Source organism: Hemicordylus capensis, chromosome 1 (genome assembly GCF_027244095.1).
Source record: "Hemicordylus capensis ecotype Gifberg chromosome 1, rHemCap1.1.pri, whole genome shotgun sequence".
Taxonomy (NCBI): Eukaryota; Metazoa; Chordata; class Lepidosauria; order Squamata; family Cordylidae; genus Hemicordylus; species Hemicordylus capensis.
In genome coordinates, this window is record NC_069657.1 from 45,701,664 (window position 1) to 45,713,762 (window position 12,099).

General features: G+C 43.8%; 1 protein-coding gene across 46 annotated transcripts in view; it reads right to left on the reverse strand.

Moving 5' to 3' along the window:
* The window catches only part of NRXN3 (neurexin 3), a 1,829,497-nt gene that overhangs the window by 1,296,829 nt on the left and 520,569 nt on the right, over positions 1 to 12,099 (reverse strand). For all 46 annotated transcript variants that reach the window (XR_008306051.1, XR_008306106.1, XR_008306104.1 and 43 more), the window contains one exon: positions 11,398 to 11,559. Coding sequence is in view for 41 of the 46 variants with exons in the window: in XM_053245247.1 (XP_053101222.1) it covers positions 11,398 to 11,559 (162 nt within the window). In the remaining 5 variants the exon portion in view is untranslated. The remainder of the gene's footprint in view (positions 1 to 11,397; positions 11,560 to 12,099) is intronic.

Consider the following 12,099-nt stretch of genomic DNA (forward strand, 5'->3'; position numbering starts at 1 on the left):
TTAGACACCTGAAATACTTTGTCACACAATGCATAATTAATTGTTGGAATTCACTGCCTCAAGATCTGGTGATGGCCACTAACTTAGATGGTTATTCTTTAAAAACAATCCTACTAAGTAGACACAAAGGCACCTTTCAAAGGGGTGATTCTCTTTATATTACATGACCGGGGGTTAGGGGTAGCACCTGGCCGTATTCAGCACCAACAGAGAATCCCTCCAGTGGCTCTTGATGGTGTCCACCTTGTGTTTCTTTTTAGACTGTGAGTCCTTTGGGAACAGGAAACCAGCTTCTCATTAGGCCCATTCACATGTCATGTCCAACATTTGTACAATGCATACACAGGTACATATCTGTACACAGGTACAGTCACTCTCATGTTAACTTGAACACAGGTACAGCAGTACACTTTCTATCTGTACCAGGCATTTGAAGAGCCTGTATCCAGGTTCACTTTTAAAATGAACTCAGGTACAGTCATTCACATAAACATGTTTGAGTGTACAGACATCCGTACACTTGTACAGCATAATGTCTGAACTGGGCTCTTATTGTTCGCTTTTCTATGTAAAAGCAATTCACTCTGAGAATTGTTTTTGTTGAAAAGCGGTATATAAATAGTGGTGGTGGTGGTAGTAACCAACCAGTGGCTAACAGGGATTCCTAGATGTTGTTGACTACAACTCCCAGAATCCACAGCTGCAATGGCTTTTGCTTGGGGATTCCAGGAGTTGGAGTCAACTACATCTGGGAATCCCTGTTAGAGGGAACATTGTAGCCAACACATTAATAGAGAAGGCAGTTAATCAAGGTGGTTATAAAAAAACCTCCATGTTTAGAGGTAGGACAGCTCTGAATACCAGTTGTGGGGTGTGGGCACAACAACAGAGGAGGGCTATGGCTCCACACCCTGCTTGTGGCATTCCCAGAGGCAACTGTTTGACCGCTCTGAGCTTCAGAGTGCTGGATTTGATGGACTTCTCATTTGATCCAACGTGGTTCTTTTTATGTGTAGACATAAAAAGCAGGACCAGCCCTAAAGCAAATAGTACCCAGAACAAGGAGTGACTTTAGCACCACCTCCCCGTGGTTAGTTTATCTGTGCTGCCATGTTCTGTGGCTTGTGCAGGGCTGCAAAACCTAGTAGTTCCCAGATTTTTCAGCAATACCCATGAAAGGGGCCCAGAGCTTCCTCTCAGTAAATTGCTGCTTGCGCTGTCCTGCTCGGGTTCTGAATTCCCACTGAAGCCTCACAGATGATCTGCAGTGTCTTCTTCAGTCTTTGCAGTTAGACATCTCCCTCTTTCTCTCTAGCTCACGGCAGACAATTTACTCAGTAAACAGCAAATCACCCAACTCAGTTTGGTGCCCCCTTTAGCAGAGGTGCCCTTTGGACAGGACTTATGGGTGGAAGTCTAGTCCCCTGCACACCCTGGGGGCCCCCAAATTCTCTCAAGGCCATGCCACCCGCCACTGGCCCACACTGTGCCAGGCGACTAGGTGTGCACACAAATGAGTATGCAGCATGGGCAGTCCCATCAGTAACAGCGCATCCTCAGCCCACCAGCACCAGGCATTTTTTTCCCCCTAGCACGGGCCACAACTTGGGGATTGCATCTCTGGCACACTGCCGCTTCTGCACCATGGGCCAATCTCAAAGGTGCATGCACAGCCAGGCCACTGCTCTGGCCCCAATTCCTCCATGCCACATTGGGGCCAAGTGAGGGATGGAAGCGTGGAGGTGGTGGCAGCAGCAGGAGCAGCAAAAGGAGGTGGCCCAGACAGCTCACCCCTCAGCAGATAAGACAGGACAGGCCACTTGAGGGATCCCGAACCAGGCAGAGGGGGTCCTCTGGGGTGGGGCCGAACAGGGTCTGCCTGGGCTCCCATCCCTGCTTGTCCTCTCTCCCCGCCCCCCTCAGACTTGCTTTCCCTGAGCATGCTCTGGTCTAAAAAAATAGTGCATTGCAACTTATTTTCCTGCCTTGGGATCGTTTTTAATGAAAGGTGGTATATAAATTTAACAATAAATAAATGTTGAGGCAGTGGGGTGGGGGTCAACAAGCCTTTAGGTCCAGGGTCCAAAATTACCTAGGTACACCTCTGCCCTTCAGATAGACACTCTGGGAGACTGCCCAGTTTGCCCATCCCTAACATCGTCCCTGAAATACAAGTGGGAGTAATGTGTTCATGAGATTCTGAGATATCTACTCCAAATGAGAGGATAGTACTATGGCATGCTGGGAAGGAGTGGCTGAGATATGATACCCCAAAGCAGAAGGGGAAAGTGTGCTCTCTTTCATTTCCAATGTACCAGAAACTGCTAATCAGGACAGGATGGCTCTTCCACCTCATTCCCTCTCTGTTACATACAGATGAGATATTCGTTTATCTATTTAAGATGCGTATATCCCCTGCTAACTGGGCAAAGAGGCACCTTTTACCGTGGTGATTCTCTTTATTTAGCAGGGGGAGAGTAACTGGCCCTGTTCACCCCCAGCACAGTACCCTCCAGTGACTGTTGCTGGTGTTTGTCTAATGTTTCTTTTGAGAATGTGAGCCCTTCGGGGACAGGGAGCCATCTTATTTATTTATTATTTCTCTGTGTAAACCGCCCTGAGCCATTTTTGGAAGGGCGGTATAGAAATCGAATTATTATTATTATTATTATTATTATTATTATTATTATTATTAATAATAATAATAATAATAATAATATCATGTCTTTACTGCAACTCAATGCAGCTAACAAAATAAAATTTAAATGCAATAAAAATACAATATGGCAGATTGTCATTGAAAGGTTCCAGCAGGAGCACTTTGCAAACACCAATATGTATTAGGGATGTGCACGGAACCGTGGAGCTGCGGTAGGGGCACTGGTGTAGGGGGCTCTTTAAGGGCAGGGGAGGGTGTACTCCCCCCCGCCACGTTTCCCCCGCCGGCACGTTCATTTTGAAAAGCTTTTAGAGCGGCAGGATACCTCCCTGCTGCCTCTTCCCCCAGTCGTCGGCAAAATGCTTCAAAAAGCCTTTTGTGCGTGCGCACGTCGCGCGCGCACTTCACGTCTATGACACAGAGACGTGACGTGCACGCGCAACATGCAGACGCAATGTGCGCACGTGCAAAAGGCTTTTTGAAGCCTTTTGCCGACAACTGGGGGAAGGGGCGGCAGGGAGGTATCCTGCCACCCCAAAAGCTTTTCAAAACGAACGCGCCAGTGGGGGAAACGTGGCGGGGGGGGGTAAGTACACCCTCCCCCACCCTTAAAGAGCCCCCCCACACCAGTGCCAGACCGCCGGACCGCCCTCATGTCCGGACCAGTCCGGAGGCCTTCAGAATGGCCTCCGGACCGGTCCGGGCTCATGCCTAATATGTATAGGGGCATGTGTGAGAAATCCATTCCTTGATCCAGGTCATAATTTAGAATACTATACCCTGGGTTAATCACAAGATAATCCATTGCAGGATTTAGACCAGACTGAAAGGGTGCAGGGAATTCTAGGTAGAGGATAACAGGCTGTTTGTTCCTGTGTGCATATGTTAAACCTATTCTGCATCCCAGTTCTCATACCTAAAGGTCCCTGGCCCTTTCACTATTGCTGGGCATGCTATGACTGAACTAGAGAAAATGAATTTGCCTAAACTGAATTTTCGAGCTGAATTATTTTGAAGGTTCCTGCTCAGACGAAATATCTGAAGAATTTTGGAGGAAGCAAATAGTGTTGATAAGACAAGAAACATTTCTCGTGCAAATGTGTTATTACTGAGTTTTGCCTAATGAGGAAATTTGCAGCAAATTCACCAGTTTCTGTTTGGTCAAAACCTTGAGGAATTCTGAGGAAAGCAAAATGTGTTTTGATAAAACTAATTACTTTTCTTACTTATGTTAGTCATACAGGAAAACTCTGGAAGTAAATAATATTATCAGAGGTCCCATTATATATTCATGTCAATTACTAATGACAATTAATAACAAGCGTTTCACTCAAACTCATCAAGGAAATCCTCCACACCAACTCTGAAAGAGAAGCATAGTCTTCAAACATAGGGCAGAAGCGATTTGGCGAAGGGAGTGTTATTGGATGTACATAGAAGTTAAAATTTCAGGGTCAGTAGCTGAAAGTCAATCAATTATTTCCCCAAAAACTGATCAATATTTTAATATGTCAAAATTTGTGTACTACCTTTTTTGGTTAAAAGTTATATCTTACTATTCTTTAACCATTTTTTTTTAGTCACACACAAACCCATCTCTAGGGCTAATTTTTGCCAATATACAAGTACTTGGGAACTACGGGGTGGGGGGAATCACAGTGTGTATATTTTGCACTTGGGTGGGGAGAGTACATCTCACCCTGTTGGTGAACTGTGGGGATTTCTTCTAGTCTGTGATTTCTGCTGAAATCCCTGAATGGGATATGCCTCACATAATTTCAAGCTTTTGCCCGAAGTAAGAAGAATGTGTACCTGAGACAAATTTTTGTTGTTGTTGAAGCTCTGTGACAGAAGCAATTCCTAACCTCTTCCATTAGTTTTATAGTCCCTAAGAGATTCAGCATTTTTATTTATTTTTGAACAGAAAACACAATGTATTCTGGACGTCAATATGAGGAAATATTTTCTTTGATTTCCTGCCATTTTGGATTACATATAAAAATGATAAAACAGTGGTGTATATTCTGGTAATCTCCAGGCTTGACTACTGTAATGCATCCTACTTGGAGCTGCCTTTGTATGTAGTCCGGAAACTACAATTGCTAAGGAATGCGGCAGATAGTGGTCTCTGGGAACACCCAAAGGGACCATGTAACACTGATCTTAAAAGAACTGCACTGGCTGTCAATATGTTTCTGAGTAAAATACAAAGTGCTGGTTATTATTCATAAAGCCCTCAATGGTTTGGGTCAAGGGTACTTAGGAGAGCGCCTTCTTTGTCATGAACTCTGCCTCCTATTAAGATCATCTGGGGAGATCCGGTTACGGTTGCCACCAGTTTGTTTGGTGGGGACTCGGGACTGGGCCTTCTCTGTGGCTGCCCCAGGGCTTTGGAATATGCTCCCTGTCAAAATAAGAGCTTCTCCATCTCGGAATGCTTTTAGGAAGACCTTCCCCTTTTTCTCAGGCTTTTAACAGCAATTAATTTTAAACTGTTTAATTGTTTTTATCCCATGAAATTGTTTTAACTGTTTTTATTCTGTGAAATGGTTTTAATTGTTTTTACTCTGTTTTATAATTGTTATGTTTTAAATTGTGTGCACCATCTAGAGAGACAAATATCACGTGGTATATAAATATGGTAAATAAATGAATTAAAAGATCAGGTTTCCCAAACAGAGGTGTGCACCGAACCGAAATGGGTGGTTTGGTTCAAGTTCAAACCCAACTTGTACCGAGCGATCCAGTCAGCAAGCTGGTTCAACAGAATCAGCAGTGGTTGGGTTCGAACTGGTTCAACCCGGTTCGATGGCCCTGCTTGTAAAGGGGAATCTGGTAAGGCTTCCCCTTTACAAACAAAGGGAGCTGGGGGGGATTCCCTAACAATGGATTGGGGGGACATGTGAAAGGGCACCTTACTGGCTCTCCCAGAGGTGGCTCCCTGCTTGTGGGGGTGGCTCTGCAGTGGCGGTAGCCCCACCTATGCTTCCACACACACCATGGGCTGGCCAGCTGGATGATGTGTCCTAGCCTCCAGATATCCCACAATGCACCGTTCAGTGTGGAAAACCCCCAGGAGTCTGCACAATGGGGGGAAACTCCGGAGTCAGCACATGGCCCTGGCACCAGAGTTAAGAGTGCGCGCGTACCCTTAACCCCAGCTAAAGGCCAGGGTTAAAACTAGGATTAGGCAAGTGGGCAGAGGTAGGTGGGTTGACACTGATCCCGGTGCTGAACACAAGCAGCCTACAACTGGCTGGGGTGCCCTAGCCTGGGAAAGGCTGCTCATGTGAATAGTAGGGATGTGCACGGAACCGTTTGGTGCTCCATTCTAGGAGTGCTGAACCGGTTCCGTGGACCGACATTCGAGCCGGTTTGAAGGTGGAGGGGGGGATACCTTTAAGGGCAGGGAAGGGTGCTCTCATCCCTCCTGCCACGTTTCCCCCATCAGCACTGCAGTTTAAAAGGGTCCGGCAAGACTGCAGCATACCTGCCACCCCATTGCCTCTTTGGACCAGAAGTGACCAGAAGTGCTGGGTGTGCATGCACACATTGCACGCATGTGCACCCAACACCTCTGGTCACTTTCAGTCTGATGAGGCAACAGGGTGGCAGGGAAGTACTCTGCCGCCCTGCCAGACCCTTTTAAACCGCAGCGCCAGCGGGGGAATCACGGTGGGAGGGGTAACAGCACCCTCCCATACCCTTAAGGTTATCCCCCTCCACCTTCGAGCCATCCCCTGCTGGTTCTGTATACATTCCTAGTTAATAGCCTTACTGTATAGTAATAAAATGCTAAGGTTCAGACCTGGTAACCATCCCCAAGCCTGACCCTTTGGAGTTATATAGTATTTCAGGAATGGCCAAAATGACATGTAAAGAGGGGGAAAGAGTCCTGAATAGCACCGTAAGTAGGGTTGCTGGCTTGCCGCATGTTCAGGATTGGCCTGGACTGTCCCAAGAATTTTTTGTCTTGTCCAGGATATAGTAAAAGTGTCATTCTGGATTCAAAATGTCCAGGAGTTTGAGAGGGAAGATTGCTTTAATATTTATTTATTTGTTTGTTTGTTTGTTTGTTTATGTATTTATTTATTTTTATCACATTTGTATACCGCCCAAAACACAAGTCTCTGGGTGGTTTACAATAAAAACAACTGATAAAAATATTATAATATTTCAACAATTAAAGTTTAAAATGTTAAAACTATTTAAAATACAATTAAAACAATATCTAATTAAAAGCCTGGGTGAACAAATGTGTCTTGACTGCCTTTTTAAAAGTTGTAAGAGATGGGGAGGCTCTTATTTCAGTCGGAATTGTGTTCCAAAGGCTAACATTAATGGGTAACATTAATTGATGGGTAACATTAATGAATGTTACTCATTTTGCTGGCACTTTTCTCCAGACATTTTATGGTGTTAATGTTTAAAAGCCATATATTCTTACCCTTTCTGTGGTACCAGTGCTGCCGACAGGTTAGGGTGATTCTCTACATATGGCTCAGTAAATTGCTTTCTGTCATTTCTGGATCATCTCTAGAATTAGCAAGGTTGGTAAAGGACCTCTGGCTTTGATTTATTGTGTTTGATTGTGTTTATTAAGGTGAACTAATTCTCTCCTGCGCAAAGAACACTATAGGGGGAAATGTGCACAGCTACCAAGTTCCACTGCTGAGAACCCAATTCAGACATTATGTTTTATGAGTGTACAGATGTCTGCATACCTCTACATGCATTTGTGTGAATGACTGTACTTGCATTCATTTAAAAAGTTAACCTGGGTACAGGCCCTTCAAATGCACGGCACAGACAGGAAGTGTGTTGCTGTACCTGTGTTCATCATAACATGTGAATGACTGTACAGTACCAGCAGCTGCCTCCATGTGTTCCAGTGGCTTTCTCACCTTGTTTGCATCAGAAGAAGGGAAGAATGGTTCAACATCTTATCCCTATCCCTTCTTCTGGCTATTCCCATAATGGGAGGGTGCCTGGCTGCTTTACCAATGTGTCCTTTGTCCTGCTAGTGCTGCTGTTTAATTCCAGGTCGGTCCAGAATAAAATCTCTATTATCCACAATGTAATTGTGGAGGAAGGGGCCGACCTGGTTCGTATTACGGAAACCTGGGTAGGGAAGCTGGAAGAGATTAGTATTTCCCTGCTGTGTCCGCATGGATATTTAGTGCCGCATCAGCCTAGTCTGGAAGGCCAGGGGGTGGGTGTCACTGTAATTTATAAACGCTCTATTTTCCACTCTAGGTCCCCTGTCCAAGGGAGCGATGGTTCAGAGTGTTTGCACCTGGTGTTGGGCTCTCGGGATAGAGTGGGGAGCACCCACCCCACTGCCCAGCTGTCTCCCTGCCTGAGCTCACGGAGGTGGTCTCGAATTTGGTGTTGAGGACTTCCAGAATGTTTGTTCTGGGTGACTTCATCATCCATGCTGAGGTTTTATTTATTTTTTTATTTATTGTTGCATTTATATACTGCCTTTTATTAAAAACAATCCCAAGGTGGTTATTCCAATCCCAAAGTTTCCTTGTCTGGAGTAGCTTAGGACTTCATGGCCACCATGACAAACATGGGGCTGTCCTAACATGTTGTTGGCCCAACACATGAATTGGGGCACAATCAGGATCTGGTTTGGTTTTGTTTTAACTGGACAGAAGGATGGTGATTTGTAAGTGGAGTGTGTGTCATCTGTGCCCTTGTCATGGTCAGATCACTTCCTTCTCAGGTTTAGAGTTTCAGCGGCTACACCACTCTGCGGGGGGGCAGGGGGGCTATAAAAATGGTCCACTCCCAGAGAGTGATGGACTCTGATGGATTTTGCACACATGTGGTGGCCTCCAAAATGGCCACCGCGATGGGGGAAGGCCTTGAAGAACACCCAAACCAGGCGGTTTTTGCCACACGGAAGGCTGGTGGGGGGAGGGGAAACCTCCGTAGACACACACACCCCTCTGTGGCTCTGAAGAAGCCCCCTGGAGGGGGATAAGTGATAAAAAACAAATTTAAAATTTGACGCACTAACCTAACCAAGCCGAGGGGGATTTGATGGGGGGGGGCAAAACCAAACTGGCCTGGTCCTATTTGGGTCCAATTCCGACTCAAACCAAACTGGGCTAGCCAGTTTTGTGCACACCCCTAATTGCTTATACCAAATTGGTTATTTGTTTGACACTCTGTAGGGCTCCATGTGTTTCTTGCTTTCTTTTTTCTCGATGTAAGGCATATTGTGTGCTCCAGCTATATCCTCAATAAAACCACTGTCATATTGCTGTTTTCTATATTTTTGTTTCTTATTTCTACTTGATAAGTACACATCTGTTCATCTTTTTATTTTGCTTTGCTATTCTCTTTCTGTAATAAATTTGATTTATTTTATAATGCTTCTCTTGTTTACTCTGTTTGTTAATTATGTATGTGCCTTGGAAGTTATCTCATCTTTCCTTTTGGCATTTCCCCGCCTTTTTATAGTTCGTTCTTCTTTCTGGATGTAAGCTACCATAATTCTCTCAGTCTAGCATGTTTCCATATATAAAAATCTATCTTTAATGTCTGACACCACAGTTTCAATGTTTTAGTCAATCTCTTTTAGAACATGTCTCCCTTTCTCCCATTTTATTGTTTTCCATGCATCTTTATATCACACCGCATCAAACTGTTGTTAATAATGCGTTAACTTGAAATGAAGTTTTCCCCCTTATCACTGCCAGTTCTATGCTTCTCTTTAAAAAAAACATCATGAGAACTTTGCTTATGTTTTTTCTGGACTGCTTCTAAATTTCTCCAACATCCTTTTTAATGGTGAATGGGATAGAGAGGGTCTCAGAGGGCCCTCCCCGTCATGGCAGTGGGGGGTCAATCAGGTGGGAAGGGTGGAGCGCATCTGCCACTGCTGAGTGCGGGGTCATTTCATCTCCTGGAGGAGCGCAAGGCCATCCTCACCCCTCTCCTGGCTGTGACGGCATAGAGCCAGGTGGAGGGGGGGCACTCGAACACTCCCTACTAAGAAGAGGTACACCTACTTCAATAGTTTCCACAAATGTAGCATATTAACTTGATATATGTCATGATAATGCTTCCTTCTGCTTCCTTTTACACTGTTTTTGGTATGTTTTTTCTTTACTCAAAAATACTTTCAAATATCTCTTTAAACTATGTCAGAAATATTAATGAACTTCCCCGACACATACCTTTATGGTAGCGTGTATTAGACTATTATTAGTAACTGATAATTCAACTTAAACCGAATACCAATCCGTGCCCTCCCCCCATGCTTTTGCAATATAATGTGCTGCTTTTTTGTGAGAAGGCTATGCAAATACATGTTTGTTTTTGCTTTTTTATATAAAGTTATTTTTGTTTCACTGAGTTTATTCTATCAACTTTCTAAATCACTAGCTGTTCATTGTCTTCAATATAGACACTGCTGGCAACACTTTTTACCTCACAGAATTTCAGTCTGCCCTCATAATGTTCACCTGTTTTTGCAGGCTTTTAATTAGAATTAATTTTAATAATTTGTTTTAATAACTGTTTTATGCAATTGTTTTTATTGTGTTTCATGGATTTTAATCTGTGACTTTCTATATTTAAATTCTGTACACCGCCCAGAGATGTACATATCAGGTGGTATAAAAATCTGATAGACAAATAAATAAATAAATAATCACATATTATTCCTCCAGTATAAGTTCCTCTTTTCTCACCTCAAAGAACTGCTGCGCTCCATATCTGGATATCTTTATCAATGGTTTTTCAACTACTAGTATTTTATTTTCTTCTCTTTCATCTTTCCTTAGAAGTACAATGCTATTCACCTTTATTCCATGTTTTATAATTTTGCTCTCTCCCCCATTCTCTCCCTCTCTTTCTGTATGATTTCTTGTTCTTTCCTGTGGAGTATTGCCTGCTATATTTTCCTCCTCAGTCTCAGAAATGTGCCTGTGGGTCAGTCTATAACCACCACCACCCCAACACACAAAGGCTATAAAAGTGAATATTTTTAATCTGCAGTTTTTTTAGGTCAACTGTCACTTTCTGCTTTGCTTGTAATTCTGTTCTGACTTCTCTTTAACACCTATCCCAGTCTCAAAATGTATATGAGAATTAAGGACTTCTTGTGGCTGAATCAACAACTAATTAACATGACAAATTCTGGTTTTCTTCATTGGAAGGCCCGGGGACCAGTGGCAGCCCCCACCAACCGTAAGTGAGGTCCCCTGACTAAATGTTTATTATAACAGGCCTATGTGAAGCTTCAGCCAAAAATGAATACTCTACACAGTCCCCCTCGCACCATGTGAATGTGACCATTCTCAGCATGCAGTGCTGCACTTTGCCCAGCACTGGTGGCGCTCCTTTGAGGGAAATGGAGCAATCTTGAGCCCCTACACCAGGAAGGGGAAGGCATGCACAGTGGAGAGTAGCCCTTTCATCCTAGAGCTCTTTACTGGCCAGCACTGTGAGAAATGGCTCTCATCTTTAAGGTATTTTGCCCAAGTGGTTCCTGCTTGAAAAATGTTAAGCTCACTGTGATAGAGGCTTGATTGTGGAACACAAAAGTAGTGGCTACATGTGTGGATTTTTTGTTTTTGTCAGCGTGGTCTAGAGGTCATCTGATGTGCAAGCACATGTTTCAACAATTGGATGTAACATTCAGGAAGCTGAACTCAGAAAAGGCGGTTGAGGAAGAACATTGTCAAGCAAGAAAATGACATCATCTGAAATATATTTACCTCTTTGAGACAGCCCATGAAGTTATTGCTGATAGGAGAACCAGGTAAATCAGCTGTACTGGGGCTCCCACCTACATAGAAGAAGTCATCTGAGCCTAGCATGGTATAGTCTTCTTGTGTGTAGCCTGTTGTAGTGAGGATTCCATCCACAGAGATTGTCACCTGTTTGAAGGACACAATGGACAAAACAAAAAAAGAAAGAAAAGAAAAACAAAATTCCCAGCAATGACCTTACAGTTCTTAGAAGAACAAGTCATCTCCCCTACTTTTAATTCAACTTTTAGTACGAGTTTTTCTATAGTTTGTTTAGCTGGTGCAGTACATTTCCATTTTCTGGTCTGCTTTTTTGTCGGTTCCTCTGTCACCTCCTTTGTTATTTCAGCAGATAAAGGCACAGAGAGCTATTCTATGTGCCACGCTGGTTTCTGCCTAATCAGGCCAGAAAATGGAACTGTTCGTAGAAGAGAGGGCTTATCTGAGCTGATTTTATGATTAATTAGTTGTTATTCATAGTGATTACTGTTAGTTACGATCGTTAGTAAAGACACTAATGAAGACGAAGTTGATATATTTGATTTTGCTTCTTTTTTTTTTGCTCACGGCACACTGACGGTCATGCATTCAGGGAAGGGAGGGAGGGAAGGGATCTCACTTTCAATACATTATGGATGAGCATGCTATGTACCTATGGAGACACCCACC